The sequence below is a fragment of the Astyanax mexicanus genome, chromosome 13 (assembly GCF_023375975.1).
Source record: "Astyanax mexicanus isolate ESR-SI-001 chromosome 13, AstMex3_surface, whole genome shotgun sequence".
Lineage (NCBI taxonomy): Eukaryota > Metazoa > Chordata > Actinopteri > Characiformes > Acestrorhamphidae > Astyanax > Astyanax mexicanus.
The window spans coordinates 20,087,327-20,106,480 of NC_064420.1; the positions used below are offsets into that span (position 1 = coordinate 20,087,327).

Here is a 19,154-nt window from a genome sequence, read left to right on the forward strand (position 1 = left end):
TAGATAGATAGATAGATAGATAGATTTATGTGTATATAGAGTGGCTTGCAAAAGTATTTATACCCCTTATACTTTTTCATATTTTGTCACCTTACAACCACAAACTTAAACATATTTTTTTTAGATTTTGAGCGATAGATCAACACAAAGTAGCACATAATTGTGAAGTGAAATGAAAATGATACACGGTTTTCAAATTTTTAATCAGATAGAAATCTGAAAAATATGACACGCAATAGTATTCTGCCCTTCTATATCAATACATAGTAGAGTCACCTTTCGCTGCAATTACAGCTGCAAGTATTTTGGGGACTAGAGCTTGGCATCTAGAGACTGAAACTTTTGCCCATTCTTCTTTGCCCAAGCTCAAGGTCAGCCAGGTTGGATGGAGAGCGTCAGTGAACAGCAATTTTCATGTCTTGCCACAGAAGCTCAATGGGATTTAGGTCACGACTTTGACTGGGCCATTCCAACACATTATTATATTATCTGATCTAAAACATTCCACTGTAGCTCTGGCTGCATGTTATACAACTGGAAGTCAGCCTATTGTGCCTGTTGAACCTGTGTTTGATGAAGTGAGACATATCAGTTAGTTTCATGATTTTCCAAGAAGGAAGTGAATAAGTACTTCTCATATTTTGAGCTTCCTCTTTGAAGTGGCCAAAGCAAGTTTGGGCAGTGGGCCAAAGGTTTCGGACTCATGGGAAAGTTAATAGCCAGACATTTTTAGAATTTGCTAGAGAGAAGGACAGTATGTTTGACAGTTGGTGTAACTCACAAAAAGTGGAGGACTGGATGGGGGAACTAATTCACTTAGAAGACTTTAGAAATGGTTTTCCTGAGGTTGTACCCACTTACTTGAGTGAAAGGAAAGTTCAAAAACTGTCTGAAGAAGCTCTACTAGCAGAAGAATTTGTATTGGTACATAAGGCAACCTTTTTGAATAAGACGCAAGGTGGTTTGTCTAGAAAACAAGAGTATGTTCAGGGTAAATCTAAGTAGAGTGCTATGGAACAAGTTTCTGTACCAGAGTCCTCTTACTTTTTTAATGGCCTGCCTTCCAGTAAGTTAGGCTTGGCATGTTTCTATTGTAAGAAGCCAGGCCACAAGATAGCAGGCTGTCCAGTCTTAAAGAGTAAGTGAAGAATGTCAAAACCTTTGAAGAGCTTCAGGGAGTAGCAGCTCAGTGAGTGGAGTGAGTAAAGGTGAGCTATAAGCTAAATACAGTCCTTTTATAACAGAAGTTATGGTAGCTGTGTCTGCTGGTGAGAAAGGCATGCCCGTGCGTATACTTCGAGATACCGGGCCAGTGAAGTCATTGTTAGTTGCACATTCTTTACCTTTATCAGCAGAAACAGACACTGGTATGTGCGTGCTGGTGAAGGGGATTGAAATGAGGGTCTTGGAAATACATTAACATCGTGTATATCTGTCCTCTAACTTGGTGACAGAATTGGTATTAGTGGGAGTTTGTTCATCTATTTCAGTGTCAAGATTCACTGTAATATTGGGAAATGATTTGACTGGAGAAAATGTTCAAAGTAAGTCTGTATCATCAATAGTGCAGTCTGTACACATTGAGGAAAATATTAAAGATGAGTGTGTGCGTAGGTTTCCCTATGCATTTCCAGCTTGTGTTGTGCAAGGGAAAGGGTTCGGATGTTAAGTAAGGTGATACATTTTTCTCAAATATTGGGCTACACAAGTGTCTGATCCTACTGTTGATATAGACCCCGGCATGTGTGAAAACTTGAGCTCAGTACCTGGTGTCAGTAAGAGGCAGAAATGTTCGTGACTTAGCTCTCGTTTAGGCACTGAACGAGAAAGCTGGTCGCTTTGGGCACTAAAAACCCGGGCAGACCGCACCGGAGGGTCGTTTGGTCCAAGCGCTAAACAAGAGCCGTTCAATCCGGGCACTAAACCCAGGCAGACCACACCGGAGGGCTGATCACTGGCGCTAAACGAGGGAGCTGGTCACACCGGACACTAAACCCAGGCTAATAGTGCCGGAGGGCCGGTTGTTTGGATTGTAGCTTAGCCAGCTAGCTAACTCTCCTGCCGTCCTTATTTCTCTGCCCTCCTCCGGCTCCCTCGCTCACTGAGGGAGGCGACCCTGACCCCGCCCCACAAACTGTCAAAACCACCCCTTTCAAAACTTGAGCGCAAAGCCTCGCTCGAGCAAAAGCAAAAGCTGCAGGTAATTCGCATAGCATGCGAGGAGAACTGTGAATTCGAGAGGAAAATAAACACAGAGAGGAGAAAGATTAAGCTCGAGAGCGATATTCTGTTCAGCGCGAAGACAATTCCCCCTTTTTTCCTCACATTTTGCTTCACATTTGCGCTCACAAGAAGTTAATTTACACACGCAAAATGTTTAAACATGCTGGTTAATTTTGTTCACCTGGTATTTTTGCACCCCAGATTTTTGTCATTAATGTGACGCCATATGCTTGTGCTTTCAGCTTAGAAACAAAATAATACGGACTGACACTTTAACAATATGTGTCATGTAGACTATGCTATATGTTAAGAAATTCTATGTTGTTTTTGTCAGCAGAGTCCAAGTGGGAATGTCCAAAAAAATCAGAAGAAATCCCATATTTCGTGTGAGTGTGTTTGTATATCAGAGGGCACAGCTAAAGTTTGCAATGTTTGTGTAGTAAATCATACTTTTTTACAGTTTTATGAAGCACAGTTTTTAGATTTAACTTACTGTTTTGTATTTACTAATGAAGTCATACAAATATGTATAAAAGGTATCATGAATTATAAAATTTACTGTATAATTTAAAAGTCCTCCTACTACTTGTTCCTTTCCAGGAGCTGCAGCAAAAAGTCCACTTTCTGGTGAATAAAGAACTGAACATATTTGAGAATTTACTGACTCAAGATTCCCCAGAAAGCCCTGAAGAAAAGGTGAAGGTTGAGGAGGATCAGAGTGGTGTCAGAAAGCAGCTGCTGAAGGTCACATTGCAAGTCCTGAAAGACATGAACCAGACAGACCTTGCAAACACATTACAGATCAGTAAGAGCTCTGGGTCACATTATTTTTTATATATTAAAACAATGCTGCCTCTTTTAATAAAATGTAAAGTGCATTTAGTAAATTTGTAAACACAAATTGGACAAATGATTCAGATACATGCGTATTCATTGTTTCTTCAAAAATCAAGGATATAGAATATAAAATAGAGTTTGTCCTGTTTTTATTGCAGTAAAGTCTTTTTACTAGATTTAGGAGCATTGCTAGGTTAATTTAATTGGATTTATAAATGAGAGCGTCAGTAAGGGTAGGGTGTGGATATGGATTATCACCACCCCACCTCATAACAGACTCCCCAACCCATCCCAAAGTCTTGAGAATCATCATTCCAGAGAACACAGTTCCACTGGGCCACAGTTTAGTACTGTGATACCATGTTTATCTACCGTATTTTACGAGCTATAATGCACACCATATTATAAAATGCACTCTCAATGAACATCTATTTTCATACAAAAGATGCATTTTAGGCAACAATATTAAGGAACAAATGTGCTGCCATGTTTTCCTTCAAATTTTAGCTGGAATTGCTACTGGGGGTGCCTAAGTAACAGAGCTTTAATTCTTAAACAAAAAACACACTCATGATTAATTAAGGAAATTAGTACATACCTTTAGTGCATTTTGAGCTGTGCAAGGGGTATTTTTGCACCTTTAAGATACCAAAGACACACTAACCGACCCTAAATTCTAGATGACCCTCTGTCCCGCCCCTAAGTTGGAGATGCATATAGTCACATTAAGTGTCAATGGAATAAATGTTTATTATTTTAAATAATTTAAGTTGATTTAAGATAATCATTTTTTGCATCGATGGTTTATGACATATGATAGTAACGTTTTTGTTGTTGTTTTGTTAGAAATGGCCCCTGAATGTCATCAAAAAGTTAAATCCACTCTAAGGGGTAAAGTTGAGAAAATTAACGATGGAATCTCAGGTCATGGAAACTCAACACTTCTGAATGAAATCTACACGGAGCTCTCCATCACAGTGGGCAGGAGTGGAGAAGTCAACAATGAACATGAGATCAGACAGATTGAAGCATTAACCAGGAAGACACAAATCAACTGCAACAACATCTTCAGTCCCTTACTGGGTCAAGATAAGTCCATCAGAACTGTGCTGACCAAAGGAGTTGCAGGCATTGGAAAAACCGTCTCTGTGCAGAAGTTCATTCTGGAATGGTGTGAAGGAGAAGCAAATCAAGATGTCCTTTTTATGTTTCTGCTTCCATTTAGGGAACTGAATTTTATGATGAAGGAAGAGTTAAGCCTCGTGGGTCTTCTTCGTCGCTTTTTCAAGGAAACAAGTGAATTAAAACCACAAGATTTTTATCAACACAAAGTCTTGTTCATCTTTGATGGTCTGGATGAATGCAGACATCCTCTAGATTTCAAAAACAATAAGAGTCTATCTGACATAACACAGCCAGCACCGGTAGATGTCTTGCTGACAAACCTTATCAAGGGGAACCTGCTTCCATCTGCCCTTCTCTGGATCACCTCTCGACCAGCAGCATGCGGTCAGATCCCTGCTGAGTGTGTTGATCAGGTCACTGAGATACAAGGGTTTAGTGACCATCAGAAGGAGGAGTACTTCAGGAAGAGGATCAGTAACCAGACACTGGCCACCAGAACCATCACACACATGAAGTCGTCAAGAAGCCTCTACATCATGTGTCGCATGCCAGTCTTCTGTTGCATATCAGCCACAGTTCTGGAGAGATTTGATGAGAGAGTGGAGAGTGAAGAAATCCCAAAGACCCTAACTCAAATGTTCATACAGTTCCTGATCCTGCAGACTAAACAAAGCAGCCACATGTACTTCGGAAGGGGTTTCATTGAAGCTCAGGACATTGAAGAGTGTGTTCTGAAATTGGGAAAACTGGCTTTTCAACAGATGCAAAAAGGCAACCTGATCTTTTATGAGGAAGACCTGAGAGAGTGTGGCATTGATATTAGGGAAGGGTCAGCGTACTCAGGACTGTGCAAGCAAATCTTGAAAGAGTTTGGACCAGGGATGGTGTGCAGTTTTGTGCATCTCAGTGTACAGGAGTTTCTGGCTGCCTTGTTTGCATATCTCTCTTTTGTTTCTGACAACATAAATGAGCTGCAAGAACAAGACGGTGCTGGTTTTGGTTTCTTTGTCAAGTCCAATATGACTGACTTCCTCAAGATGACAGTGGATAAAGCCTTACAGAGTGAGAACGGGCATCTAGATCTTTTCCTTCGCTTTCTGCTGGGTCTCTCGCTGAAATCTAACCAGAGAGTTTTACAAGGCATACTGCCTCTGACAGGGAGCACGTCTGAAAACAAAGAGGAAATAGTTGAGTACATCAAGGAGAAGATCAGGGAGAACCTGTCACTGCAGAAAACAGCCAGTCTCTTTCACTGCCTGTATGAACTGAATGAACATTCTCTACTGGAGGAAGTCCAAATGTATCTGAGCAGTGGGAACAGTCACTGTCTATCTAATGCCAACCTCTCTTCTGATCAGTGGACAGCACTGGTGTTTGTGTTGCTCAGTTCAGAGGACGAGCTGGATGTGTTTGACCTGAGTAGATATGACGCATCAGATGAATGTCTTTTGAAGCTTCTGCCAGTGGTTAAGGCATCCAAAAAAGCTGAGTGAGTATTTTCATTAAATATATGTTATAGCAAATACAATTTTAAGTTAAGTTAAAAGTGGCAATTAATGTGATTTTTCTTAATTAGTGTTGTTGGTGCATTTCTGATGGTGTAACAAATTTAATGCTGCTCAGTTTAAAAAAAAGCCATTGACTTGTTTGTAAAACTGTCACTATTTTAATATACCATCATTTCTCTCTTAGGTTATGTTGGTGTAATCTCTCAGAGGAAAGCTGTGCAGTTCTGGCTTCAGCTCTCAGCACAAACTCCTCTAGTATGAGAGAACTGGACCTGAGTTACAATAAACTGCATGATTCTGGAGTGAGGCTACTCTCTGGTGGACTTGATAATCCACAGTGTAAACTAGAGATTCTAAAGTAAGACCACACATTTTCCCTAATTAGCTTTTACTCGTTCTCTCAGTCTAACTTACTCCTAGCTTAAGGGTACTTTATTTTTCAGACTATAAGGTGCAGCGGATTATAAGGCGCACTATCAATTAACGGCTATATTCTGGATAATTTTTTTATACATAAGGTGTACCGGATTATAAGATACATTAAGCGACACTAGTAGTTACCTGAGTGTTCAGTAATTCAGGGTGATATCAGCTAGTGGTTAATCCCATGTAGCTTGTTTTATCACAGTAAATGCACTACAGTCTGATAGACTAGTGCTACAGCTAGTGCTGTGGTTAGCATGTTATGCTAATGCCACTGCATTCAAACAAACTTTCTTATATTATATTTGTATTGTATTTCATTATATATTTGTGGCTTCACTGCTCCTTTCAAACTGACCAGTAGAATTAATACATAAATTGCACTGGATTATAAGGCGCTCTGTTGATTTTTGGGAAAATTAAAGGATTTTAAGTGCACCTCATATTCTGAAAAATATGGTTCATGATATTTAATGGTGGTCTTTTTTATTGGATGTTTCGGGTACCTCTTGGTTAATGAAAGAAAAACACATAATGGTCACAGAAATAACTTGAATATGACAAAACTCATATTACATAAACATTCTATGGAGGAATGTATATTACTTTTTACCTGAATAAATGTTGGTTATCTATACTTTACTGGAATAATTATTTTTTAGACTGATTTTTACTTATACTACTTACTTTTTAAAAATATACTCATTACTGTCCAGCTGGATGAGAAGTATAAACATATACCATTTCGACACCCTATAATACTTACACCCTTAATACTTCTACAAAAGTATTTTAAACTCTCATACTCTTAAATATCTTATACTTATATTTTAAAGTCTTAGTTTTAGGATTTTTATTTTATAGTTTAGAGTCTTATATCCCTCACTGTGCTCTCTTATTGTACTACACTTATTGTTTGTTTGTTTCTACTGTGTTGTGTAACTGCTACTGGCTGCTAAATTTCCTTCGGGATCAATAAAATATCTATCTATCTATCTATCTATCTATCTATCTATCTATCTATCTATCTATCTATCTATCTATCTATCTATCTATCTTTTACCCAAGTAATAAACGTGAATATTTTGACACCTTTTTGACACCTCATATTGTTTGCTTGTTTTTCTAATGCTTTGCCATTTCATTTATATTATTTTGTTATAAAGTTACTTATTTTAGCTCACCTGATTAAATGCTTAATTTTTGTTTAAAGTTTTCAGTCCCTTTGATGTGGAAATGCATTTCAAAATGAGATTTAAATGCATTTGAAAATGCATTTAAAACCTTTTTTTCAGCATAGTGGAGACTTTTGAATAGGTTTTGTTGGTATTCGTAGGATACAAGACCAGTGATATAATTCTGAAATAATTCTGTTCACAGACTATGCGGGTGTAATATTACAGAGATGAGCTGTGCTGCTCTTGTCTCTGCTCTCATGCAAAGAACTTCATGTCTGAGAGAACTGGACATGAGTAACAATAAACTGCAGGATATAGGAATAAAGCTGATCTCTGTTGGACTGGAGAGCGAACACTGTAAAGTAGAAATTCTGAGGTAAGGTCATCACTTTCTTTTTTTGTTTATGCCAAAAATAAAACAAAAATCAGTTTGGAATGTGAAATCACTGCTAATTGTATCATGTATAACTATGCATGTGACAAATACAGTGCCTGACCAAAAAAAAAAAGTGCACACACTCTAATATTTCATTGGACGGCCTTTACCTTAAATTGCGGAACGCATTCGCTATGCCATTTTTTTTATAAGCTTCTGCAATGTTACAAGATTTATTTCAATCCAGTGTTGCATTAATTTTTCAACAAGATCTTGCATTGATGATGCAAAGACTTCTCCACCACATCCCAAAGTTTCTCAAAGAGGTTAAGATCTGGTGGTCAATCAATGTGTGAAAATTATGATCTTATGCTCCCTTAATCACTCTTTCACTATTCCAGCCTGGCACTGTTATCTTGGAATACGGCCATACAGGGTGTTTTCTTATGGATACTTAGATTTGATATAAATTATATATATTTCGTATACTGAACTGTTGGTTATGTGTTTTGTTGGATTGGGTGGTGATGTTTTTGTATTTACAGTGCTTGTGTTTCTGACTAACATTTTTTCTCTACCAGACTGTGTGATTGTAATCTCTCAGAGATCAGCTGTAGCGCTCTGGCCTCAGTTCTCAGCTCAAAATCTTCAAGTCTGAGAGAATTGGACCTGAGTGACAATAATCTGCAGGATTCTGGAGTGAAGCTGCTGTGTGCTGGATTAGCAAACCCACAATGTAAACTAGAGCGGCTGAGGTAATCATTTCAATTATTTTACATACAGTTTATAATAATTTATAAAGTAATTTTCTAGTTAGGAAGAAGAGGGTTGTAGGTATAGATTATTTGTGTCACAATCTGTGAGTTCAGGATTGGTTGTCTTTAAAATATTCATTAAAGGAATACGCCTATAATTTGCTAAAAAAAATGTGTGACAAAAAGTTTAGTAATGGAGCTTAAAAAACAAAGGCAATCAACTAAAGCAGACCTGCCAATATTTATGCATTCTGTATGACAGGCATGTATTTTAACCTCCTCGTACTGTGTTTCACCAGTTTTAGTCACGTTGTCACTGAAGTTGATTTCACCGTTGATTTGTAAGCAAAGTGCTTTCGACCAATCAGAGTGCTCAATTTTTACCCAACCACCCAGGTTATTAAAGATAGAATATGCAGCTACACTAGCATTTATTTGGTCCAATAAAGCTCTCAATTAATCTTAATATTTTAGCTCATTAAAATATTGTATTTTAAAAATCATCTACAACTACCCTGATATATTATTAGGTAAATTAAGTAAAAAGGAACCTAGTCTGCCTAAAAAAAATAATCATGATTTTAATTATGACACTTAGAATTATTGTTGTGATCAATACAATTCATTTTTAAGTGTTTGACACAGCTAATATGAATAATAGAATTAATTGTGTGTGTGTGTGTGTGTGTGTGTAAAAAGTACCCAAAAATGTGGCCTTAATCCATATCTCTTTGTATGTGTTCTCTCTACAGGCTTTGTAAATGCAATATAAATGAGCAAGGCTTTGCTGCTCTTGCTTTAGCTCTGATATCAAACCCCTCACCTTGCCTGAGAGAACTGGATCTGAGCTATAATATACCAGGAGTATCAGGAGTACAGCAGCTTTCTGATCTACTGAGGAATACAAAGTGTAAACTGGAGAAACTACAGTGAGTTACTAGCCTACTATGTATTTACACATAATGTAAAAAATAATGTATTTTGAGTCTATGTTACCCGCTGCGCAAGGCAAATTGCATTGCTCATTGGTATTTTACACCCCACCAACATTCTTTTTTCATGCCTTGCGCCTGCACCATTAAAATTGTGCTAGACCTTACAAATATATCTATGCAGATGGGCGTGTTGGTCTGAAAATGAGCTGTGTTCAGGTAAATTTGTGGCCTATTGCTATATTTGCAGTAGAAAACACAAGCGTTCCACTAACTGATTTAAACCCTGACAACAGTTTCAGACGTTCATTCCTATCTAGGCTTTGCAGGTGTGTTGCATACATTCATCCCACTACACTGCTGCATATTACACACACAGGCATGCCACAGTAAGCAAACCCAACTTTTACATCAAGGATAAACAGAATACAAAATAAAATAACATTGAGGTTTTGGTAAATTAAGGTAAGAAGCACTGTGCAGTTTAAGAGACCAATGCGCAGAGTGCAGACTCTTAAAGCTAATGTGAAGCTTGCGGCACCAGCTTGCTGATTGGTCTATTTCATGTTACACACCAGAACACACCCATGATTAATTAAGAAAATTAGTACATGCGTTTTGTGCATTTCAAGCCACATAATGTTTTCTTTTTGCATCATTACGATACCAAAGATTTGATTTTGATTCTGAGATTTGTAAATTAGGCTGTAAACATGATGGCCTACCATATGTTTCCTGCAGGCTCCAAAACTGCAGTATTACAGATGGAGACTGTGCTGTTTTGGCTTTAACTCTGAATTCAAACTCTTCATCATTCCTGAAAGAACTGGATCTGACACACAACAATTTGGGAGAGTCAGGAATAAATCTGCTGTCTGCACTAGTGAAGAATCCACACTGTAAACTGGAGAAACTACTGTGAGTTAACTGCAAATAAATGCTTTTTAAATAACCATTTAAAAAGACAAATCTGACTAATGTAAATATTTAACATTTTATTTGTTCTCTGCTTCAGTGCTTACTGATACACGTGATTTTGTCATGTCCTTGCCCTGTTTCCTGTCCTCTCCCGTCCGTGCTTGTGTTTCTCTGTGTTTGTTTACCTTTTTCCTCTCTGCATGTTCCTCCACGTGCCCCTGCCTGTGTTCGTTTGTAGCTCCGCCCCAGTCCCCCGTTTTCTTCCACATGCTCCCATCTGTGTGCTTACCTGTTCATTTGTAGCTCCGCCCCCTCGTTACCTTTCTTCAGGTGTTTCCTATTTCCTGTTTTGGTCCATGCATATTTATAATCGGTGATTTTCCTTGCTCCTTTGTCAGTTTTTGTACATTTATGCGTCAGTTCAGGTGGCATGTGTTTTCCTTATGTACTCCATGTTTCTTTGTTTATTTAGTTCTTTGTTTGTTTATTTTTGTTTGTTTATTTTTGCATTGTTATTTATCATTCTTAATTAATCAATTAATACATTTCAAACTTAAATTTAACATTAATTGTATGTATTGTTTCTCCACTGGTGATCGATGCAGATGTTTTCAGGGGACATCACAAAAGATTTATTATCATGAATTGCTCATTACAAAATACTACTGTGTTTTGTTTGTGCCTAATTGACGTTGAAAGTTTTTCTTTCTCTTAGGCTGGAGGGTTGCATTATTAAGAAAGAAAACAGTGCCGATTCAATTTCTGTTTCGGAATCATACCAATGTCTGACTTCCAGTGAACCAGTCAATCAAAAAGTAAAAGCCCTCTCTGTCAGAGCAAAGGACCCACACCGTACAACGGATAAGTCAGAGTGAGTTACTAGTTTGCTATCTCTACAACAGTGGCGAATGCTGGTCTTTCAAGGAGGGGAAGCTCAATTTCGGCCTACATCTTAACATATGTAGTTTTATTTATACGTAAATTCTACTCTCCCTGAGATTTTTTTGTAAACAAAAGGCATTATTTTCGAGTTTTCACTACACAACAAAAAGGTACCCATTCTTTACATTGAACAATTATATAAAAAAGATGCTATGACATGAAGAAACATAAAATGATCATTAAAAAATACATTACGTAAAATCTTTAAAGTTGGTAAAGGAAAAAAATGCAGGTAAATTTATTTCCTTTTTGGACAGTTTTTATTTCCTTGAATAATCCCTTTATCATTTTTAATTATTTTAATTATTTTTAATGATAACACAATACTTACTACTTACTACCCTGTTCATTTATGTCCTGATTTCATCAAGAGTAATGGCCAACAGTACATTTTATTTGTTACAGCACTTCCAGTCAGCCAGCTCACTTTATCATACCAGAACAGCTGAAAAGACCTGTTACTTTTCCCCACCTTTTACACCAAATTAATCTGAGCAGTTGATCTGCCCTGCTGTTTAACTCTTAAGTTTTTCTTCGTAAGGAAGACTATCAAATGGGTTTGCCAAAATCCGGTCGACAATATTAAAACTCTCTGACATTATGTGCAGCTTGCTACCTAGCTAGGGACTGGAGCAAGGCTAGTGTGAAGTGTGTCCGTCTGTGAGTGCTTTGTGACGGTGGAGGGGCTGAGCAGCACCCGCTGGACAGAAACTGCGATAGAAAAGAGTGATAGAAGTCAGAATGAGTGATAGATGTCAGTCTCCAAACACAAGCAGCTACAGAAAAGCACCAGAAATAGAAGCTGGATTTGTCGCTAGTTGTTTTTAATAAAGAAAATGCCGCTATAAGGATTAGGAAAGTCTCCAGTTCAACTAAGAACAGAATGAAAATGCTCCCAGCGCGCATGTTTACATCCAGAGATCATTTTGCTGTCAATCAAAAAGGGACTCCACCTCAGACAGATCATCCAATCATCATGCAGAAGCTGAGCATCCGGGCCAGCCAAGGCCAGCCCACTGCCAAAGCCCAGCATTTATCCAATGACTCGTCTCGTTTCGCTGCGCGCTTTTCTCCGCTATTGAAGTCTGTGCACTGTTTAAAGCAGCGCTGTGAAGCTGCGGGAATGAGTGAGAGGAAAGCCGCAGCGTTACCAGTGATAAGAAGCTGATTCTGAACTAAGTTCAGCGCGGTGTAGCGCATATTTAATCAGTGACATGTACACACAACAGTATATATTTAATCACTTATTTTTTTTTAACATTTTAGGGGAAGCTGAGCCTCCCTTGCAGTCTTAGAACAATCGCCACTGCTCTACAATCACCTTTACAACCACACAGGTTACATGTATGAGACATTAATGTTCGTTTAATGTTCTTTTCTTTTGCATTGATCGTGCTTTAGAAAACTGGATCTGAAACCCAAAGAAGTTGCAGCCTTAAGAGTGAAAAGAGTGAATCCATTCAGAAAGCAGGTGAAAGAAAAGTAAGTTATTGACTTATTGTAAACATACCCAATTTACCACTGTGATGTGAAACAGCCCTAACATTTTTCTTTTGGACCCTTCTAACATAAGAGTGCTGGATCTGAATTGGAACACACTAGGAGACTCAGAATTAAAGCAGCTGTCTGATATACTGAGAGATTCACGCTGCAACCTGGAGAAACTACTGTGAGTTACTCATTTAATGTATGAAAATGTCACACAATGTATAGTACCAGTCAAAAGAGAACAACCCCACCCCCGTTTCCAATATAAAAAATAATATAAAACATAAAAAACATTTAATTTTGTGTTTGTAAGGTGACAGAATGTGAAAAAGTTCAAGGTGTATAAATACTTTAGCACTGTGGATTAAGAAAACAATTGATGGACAGCTAGCAGCACACTGAATTATCAGAAGCATGGATTGGGCATTCCTTCCTGTTGACTAACTCTGTCTGTTTTTGACTGAGATGCCTGTGTTCTTTACATTCTGCTATTTCTCTTCATCTCCCTTTCAGACTTCGTTGGTGTGGTCTTACACTAAAAGTCTGTGATGTTCTGGCCTCAGCTCTCAGCTTATGCACCACATGTCTCAGAGAACTGGACCTGAGTAATAATGATCTGCAGGATTCAGGAGTGATACTGCTCTGTAATGGACTGAAAAATGAACATTGCAATTTGAGGATACTAAGGTGAGATTATCTCTTATTTAACAAGCAGAGAGAGTTATTTTTTTTGCAGGAAAATTTAATTTTTAATTTTCCCATGACCCTGTTTAGTATTTTTGTGTAACTGTTCGTATGTGTATGTGTCATGACGAGGCAGTACTCAGACACACACAAATACAATAAAACATGTTTATTGACAAAAGGGCAGTACAAGCGGTAGTCAGAACAATCAGGGTCAAAAACAGTAAACAGCAGCAAGAGAGAGAAAATATATCATACATGATTAACAGCCCAGGGGTCATACACAGGCAAGGCAATATCAGAGAGCAATCCAAAATCACGGTCGGTAATCCATCAATACTCAGCACAGGTAAAGTGGAGTGAGGGGTTTATATAGGGCAGTGAGCAGGTGTTTAAAATTCCGGTGATTTACTTCCAGGAAGTGCCAAGACAATAGAATGTCAAACAAATTTGTAGATCCTTTATTACAATGAGTAGTCACTCATTGTAAAGAGATTACATCATATTAAATATCTAACTTTCTTGAACTGTATCAGTCCCATACAAAAACTGTATTTCCAGTGTACTGGCAAGGTTGAGTTACAGTCAAGTAAATAGTTTACATTTTTAGTGTATGTTTTGGCATTTCGATATTACATAACATTAGCAAAATAATGTAATCTTGGTTTCAAAAAAGTAACTAGAGAAAAATTTTGTGCCATATACTCACACAAAAAACTCAACTCAACATTAACCCTGACCACATCTGAAAAATATTTTGGGCTTTTTAAAAAACATGCAGGGTTTGATACCTATAAGCCACCCATCACTTATGTATTGTCTGATATATTTTTATTACTAGGCTGTGTGGTTGTAATCTCACCAAGCATTGCTGTGCAGCTCTGGCCTCAGTTCTCAGCTCCAACTCAAGCCTAAGAGAGCTGGATCTGAGTGAAAACAACCTGGACGATTCAGGAGTGAAGGACCTCTGTGCTGGCTTACACAGTATACACTGCAAACTGGAGACACTGGGGTAAGAGATCTTCTTTTGACACTTTACTCTTGCTTTTGCATACCTAATCTTTTTAATTGCAAAAAAATACAATACAATACAATAAAAACTGGAAATAATAAAACTTGATCAAATGTCTATCTGCCTCAACAGAAGTATATGGGTGTAAGGTTTACTGCACATTGTTTTGTTTCTGATTTGTTTCCATTTTTAAAAATCCTTTAGAGACTCTAAAGCAGTATAACATAAATCTCAGCAATTTCTATTGGTTGGCTATATTGAGAACACAATATAGAGTTGTTCTGTTGTTTTTCATTAGTCTGCCTGAAATTGCAAAGGTGGCATCTTTACACATTAAACGTTTTTCCTTATTTTTAGGCTGTACAAGTGCTGTGTTGGAGAGGAAGGCTTTGCTGCTCTGGCTTCAGCTTTAAGCTCCAGCACATCATGTTTAAAAAAGCTGAATGTGAAGTCAAATAAACCAGGAAAGTCAGGAAAGGATCTGCTTACTGATCTAGTGAATAATACATGCTGTAAACTAAAGAATCTTTGGTAAGTTGTAGTAATGTTCTAAAATAGTATTTTGCTAATGCAGTTTGACATACAGTAGTGTTACACAAAATGAACAAAGTAACAAAGTGGAAGCAACTGGGTAAACAGCAACTCAGCAATGATAGATAGATAGATAGATAGATAGATAGATAGATAGATAGTAGGGGTGGGAATCGATTACTATCTCACGATTCGATTCGATTCCGATTTTGGGGGCCACGATTCGATTCAAAATCGATTTTTGATTCAAAACGATTTGAATTATAAATATTTCTGCTTCTGGCTTATGAATCGTATTGAAAAAAAAACCCTCCATAATATACACTGGTCCTGGAGCAAGTAATGTGTTACAAAAACAATAAAATGTGCAGGAATGTGGGTCCTCAGTGACAGAGGAATCACTGGGATATCACAATGACGTTAATGAACAATAAATAAATAATAAATAACACTGCTTTATTACCAGGCTACTAGCGGTGGTGTGTAGGTGACGCTGCTGGGCTGATGTGATGATAGCAGTGGAGCGCTAAAGTTCAGGAGCAGCTGCTGATTAACTAGTTAATTTAAGGTGGTTGTATTTCTTCAGAAAGGGGGCAGGAGGTGGAGAAATTAATTCATATTGTCCATTCCTTAATTCCTCTGTGATGAGGAGCTGAAATTAGCTCTGATTAGCTTATTGTTATTTTTCCGTTCCGCCTTAAATGCTGCAGCCCGCTGCCACCTGTAGCGTTATTTAAGGTGGAACTGGAAAGTTAGCTAGTTAGCTAGCTAACAGTTACTGAAACTAACTACTAGCGATCTTTTTTATGCTTGTTATGAAGCATTCTGCCATAAAACATTGAAACTACACGTTAATCTAAGGTAATATAGTGCTTGTTCTGCCATCTTACCGGTGATTCTCAAACACCTACGCTCTGTGTGTGTCTGGAAGATCTCCAAAGGGACAAGCGCTATCCCCAGGGTTGCCAGGTCCAACAAAAATACCCAGCCCAAAATCAGTCTAAAACCCGCCCCTCAGAATCGATTTTGGGACATTTTAAATCGATTCTGAATCGTAGTAAATGAGAATCAAGATTCTTATGTGAATCGATTTTTTGGCACACCTCTAATAGATAGATAGATAGATAGATAGATAGATAGATAGATAGATAGATAGATAGATAGATAGATAGATAGATAGATAGATAGATAGATAGATAGATAGATAGATAGATAGATAGATAGATAGATAGATAGATAGATAGATAGATAGATAGATAGATAGATAGATAGATACTTTATTTATCCCGAAGGAAATTTAGGATGCGGTAGGCCATGTAAAATAACAGAGCACGTTCAGAAGATGTTTAGGGGAAAATCTATTTCTATCTTGGCAGCGGTAAATACAGGTGCACCACTGACTGATTTAAACCCTGACAACCGCGCAATTAGCCATGCTGAAGTGTCATGCGCACTCTGCGTCCTCAGCATGTGTACACCCCCCGGTCTTTAAACACACACAAGGATGGGCTACTAAGCACAACCCCCGACTTTTACCTCAACAATAACCAGAATACAGAATAAATATATGAGCTGCTGACGCACCTTCACAGCATGTCTGTATCCTCAGCTGAGACACACAATGCTGCTCTTAAGATACAAACGTGCCAAAGTCAAAGTGCAGCTGGCTCTTAAAGAGAATAACAAATGGCACACTGATTGGTTTATTTTCATGTTACGACCAAAACATCCCCATTAATAGTTAAGAGAATTAATACATCTTAGTAAAGCATGCTTTCTGAGCCCTCACGGTACAAAAGACACACCAACACGCAGGTGAGCTATAGATTTCTAAAATAGGGCCCATAGGTTTCATGCAACCGGACACAGGCCTTCTCGTACAGCATTAGTGTCTGACCTCTCAAATGATTCTTCCGGAAGTGAATGCTGTAAACACACTTGTAAACTATTTAGAAAATTTGAAGCGGTTGTAGCTGCAAAGGGTGGGCTGACATTATATTAAACCCCATGGATATACTTTTTCAATATAATGTAGCTTTTATAATAGTAAACATATTTTGTGCACATAATTGAGCCTTTACATGAAGTTATTTTTTTAACAGTTCTTAGCTTGACCTATGTATGATGTAGATTATCAGGTGCATGTAAATGTAGTTTTGTTGGACCACTGTATATGTGTTTTTGAACGTGATTTTTTTTTGTGTGTGGTTATCGGACTGTTACTAATATATTGCTATTATTGATGAAGCAGATATATTTTTTTCTGTTTGTAGTGTCTCTGTGAGATGGTGCATATCCATCTTGCAGGCTGATTGTTATTGTTTGTATGTCTAAACATTCAGTTCTATATTATGTCTTACAGCATCTGAAAACCACACACGCCAGTGGGGCTTTTAAGGAGAGGACAACATCTTATAGAACAGTGCCATTCATACATCACAACATATGTATATTTGGGCCATTAGAAGTCTTCATGCAGCTGCAGCATGGAGTGATGTCCTCTTTCTCTGATGTTAGTTAAAGTGCTTCATGTACTGGATAAACAGTGGCCTCTTTATTAATTGTTAGGTGTCAGTAAATGTTGCTGATCGGATAATAAACGGCCACAGCAGCCTTAATGGTTTTATGTTACATTTTTTTTGTGTAATGTGTATAATTGTTAAATATTGCTCATCAGGTTATAAACGCTCCCAGCAACCCTAATTGCAAGGTGTAGAATCTCCATGTCTGTGTATTATTGAAAAATGTTGCTATTAAGATCAACCAGAAGGCAACAGAAACCTAAACGTTAGGTGTAGGAGTTTGTCATTTTTGTGTGAATAAATGTGAGTGAGTAACATAAATACATGAATACACAGATTGACAAAATTGTTGGTATCTTTTCATTAAAGAAAAAACTGCAATGGTCACTGAAATAACTTGAAACTGACAAAAATAATAATAAATACAAATGGATGAAAACCTTCATTTTTTTTTTTAAATCAGTCAGTTTCAATTTATGTTTAGTTTTACTTTCTTTAATAGAAGGCTGCCAGCAATTTAGTCCAAATGTGTACATGTACAGAAAAGGGTGCTTATTAAATTGATAGTGTGTTTTGTTTCAATAAAATGTTCATTATATGTTACTCATATTATGCTAAACTCTTTTTTGCTACTGATTTTTACACTGTTAAATATGTACATCTTATAGAAAATATTACAAATGATTGCAACACAATGCCTGTAGTGTTTTGTTTTATTATTATTTGTTATATATACACCCTTTACGCTCTGATTGTTGCATCATCATTTTTAAGTTTAACCTATGATTATGATAAACCAATGACATGCAGTTTTGTAACAAAGGTTAAATTGGGGGGTTATGTATACTTCGCCTGTACAAGTATAACTACAATCCTTATTCAGTGTTTTAATTGTTTATAGTTTAATCACTTTTTAGCCAGAAATTCTAAAGGTGCAGAACAACAAACATGATTAATCTTAGTACTCTTAATGTTAGTAAAAAAAAAATCTAGGTCCAGGATCAGCTCACCAACTAGTCAGCACACAGTAGTTGTGTGTGTGTTTTGTTAGCCAAATGCATCATTCTAGTTTCTTTATTTAAAGGCATATGCTGGCCAAGTGGTCATTCATATTTTTATTTTAGTTTTAGCACATTAGCTCTACTCATCTCCATCCATTCATTAATTCATTGAGGACTCACTTTAAAGTTTGCGGTCATTTTCTTATATATAACGGGAGAGACTGCCTCAACTGCCTTGAATTACCACGTGTTAACATTATTATTTTCCCTGTGTTTCCAGCACTGATTAGAATAAGATATTCCTTTACCTCAGGCAACTCATTATCCCCTCTAATTGTACTTGCTGTTTATTTTTTACTTATTTAAAAAATCCCGTTTGAACTTTTCATCCTCCACGAGGCCTGTTAATGTTACGGGGAAGCTTGGTCAACTTAGTTTGACATCCTGTGGTTTGGAGGATGTCATTTGGTAGAGTTTAGGAGGTTGCGTGCCAGCAAGAGAACGGCTGTATATCAAATATAATATCAAACTAACTTTACCAAACTCAACCTATTTTCGATTTATTAATGCGTAAATCTGAGCTTACTTAACATTTACGTTACAACTAGCCTTACTACAACCAGCTGCAGAGATAAAATACAGAGATATGCGACAAAAACTGAAACTTTAAGTCCATATCGACTCAGTTTAGCTATGAAT

The 19,154-nt window shown here is 37.4% G+C and overlaps 1 protein-coding gene across 1 annotated transcript; it reads left to right on the forward strand.

Annotated features, from left to right (window-relative positions):
- The first annotated feature begins 3,912 nt into the window (after positions 1 to 3,912).
- LOC103034332 (NACHT, LRR and PYD domains-containing protein 12) lies at positions 3,913 to 18,149 on the forward strand. The gene is made up of 9 exons (XM_049462741.1): positions 3,913 to 5,674; positions 5,878 to 6,051; positions 7,497 to 7,670; positions 8,252 to 8,425; positions 9,178 to 9,354; positions 10,099 to 10,275; positions 14,231 to 14,401; positions 14,759 to 14,932; positions 17,295 to 18,149. Exons 1-9 carry the CDS (start codon positions 4,266 to 4,268, stop codon positions 17,299 to 17,301), a joined length of 2,637 nt encoding a protein of 878 aa, XP_049318698.1. The 5' UTR covers positions 3,913 to 4,265; the 3' UTR covers positions 17,302 to 18,149.
- The last annotated feature ends 1,005 nt before the right edge of the window (positions 18,150 to 19,154 follow it).

Excerpts from the sequence above, each read along its gene's own strand:
- LOC103034332 (XM_049462741.1), top strand. The coding sequence starts at position 4,266 with ATGTTTCTGCTTCCATTTAGGGAACTGAATTTTATGATGAAGGAAGAG. Across the intron at positions 7,671-8,251 it reads TGTAAAGTAGAAATTCTGAG|ACTGTGTGATTGTAATCTCT; the intron begins GTAAGGTCATCA and ends TTTCTCTACCAG. Across the intron at positions 14,402-14,758 it reads TGCAAACTGGAGACACTGGG|GCTGTACAAGTGCTGTGTTG; the intron begins GTAAGAGATCTT and ends CCTTATTTTTAG.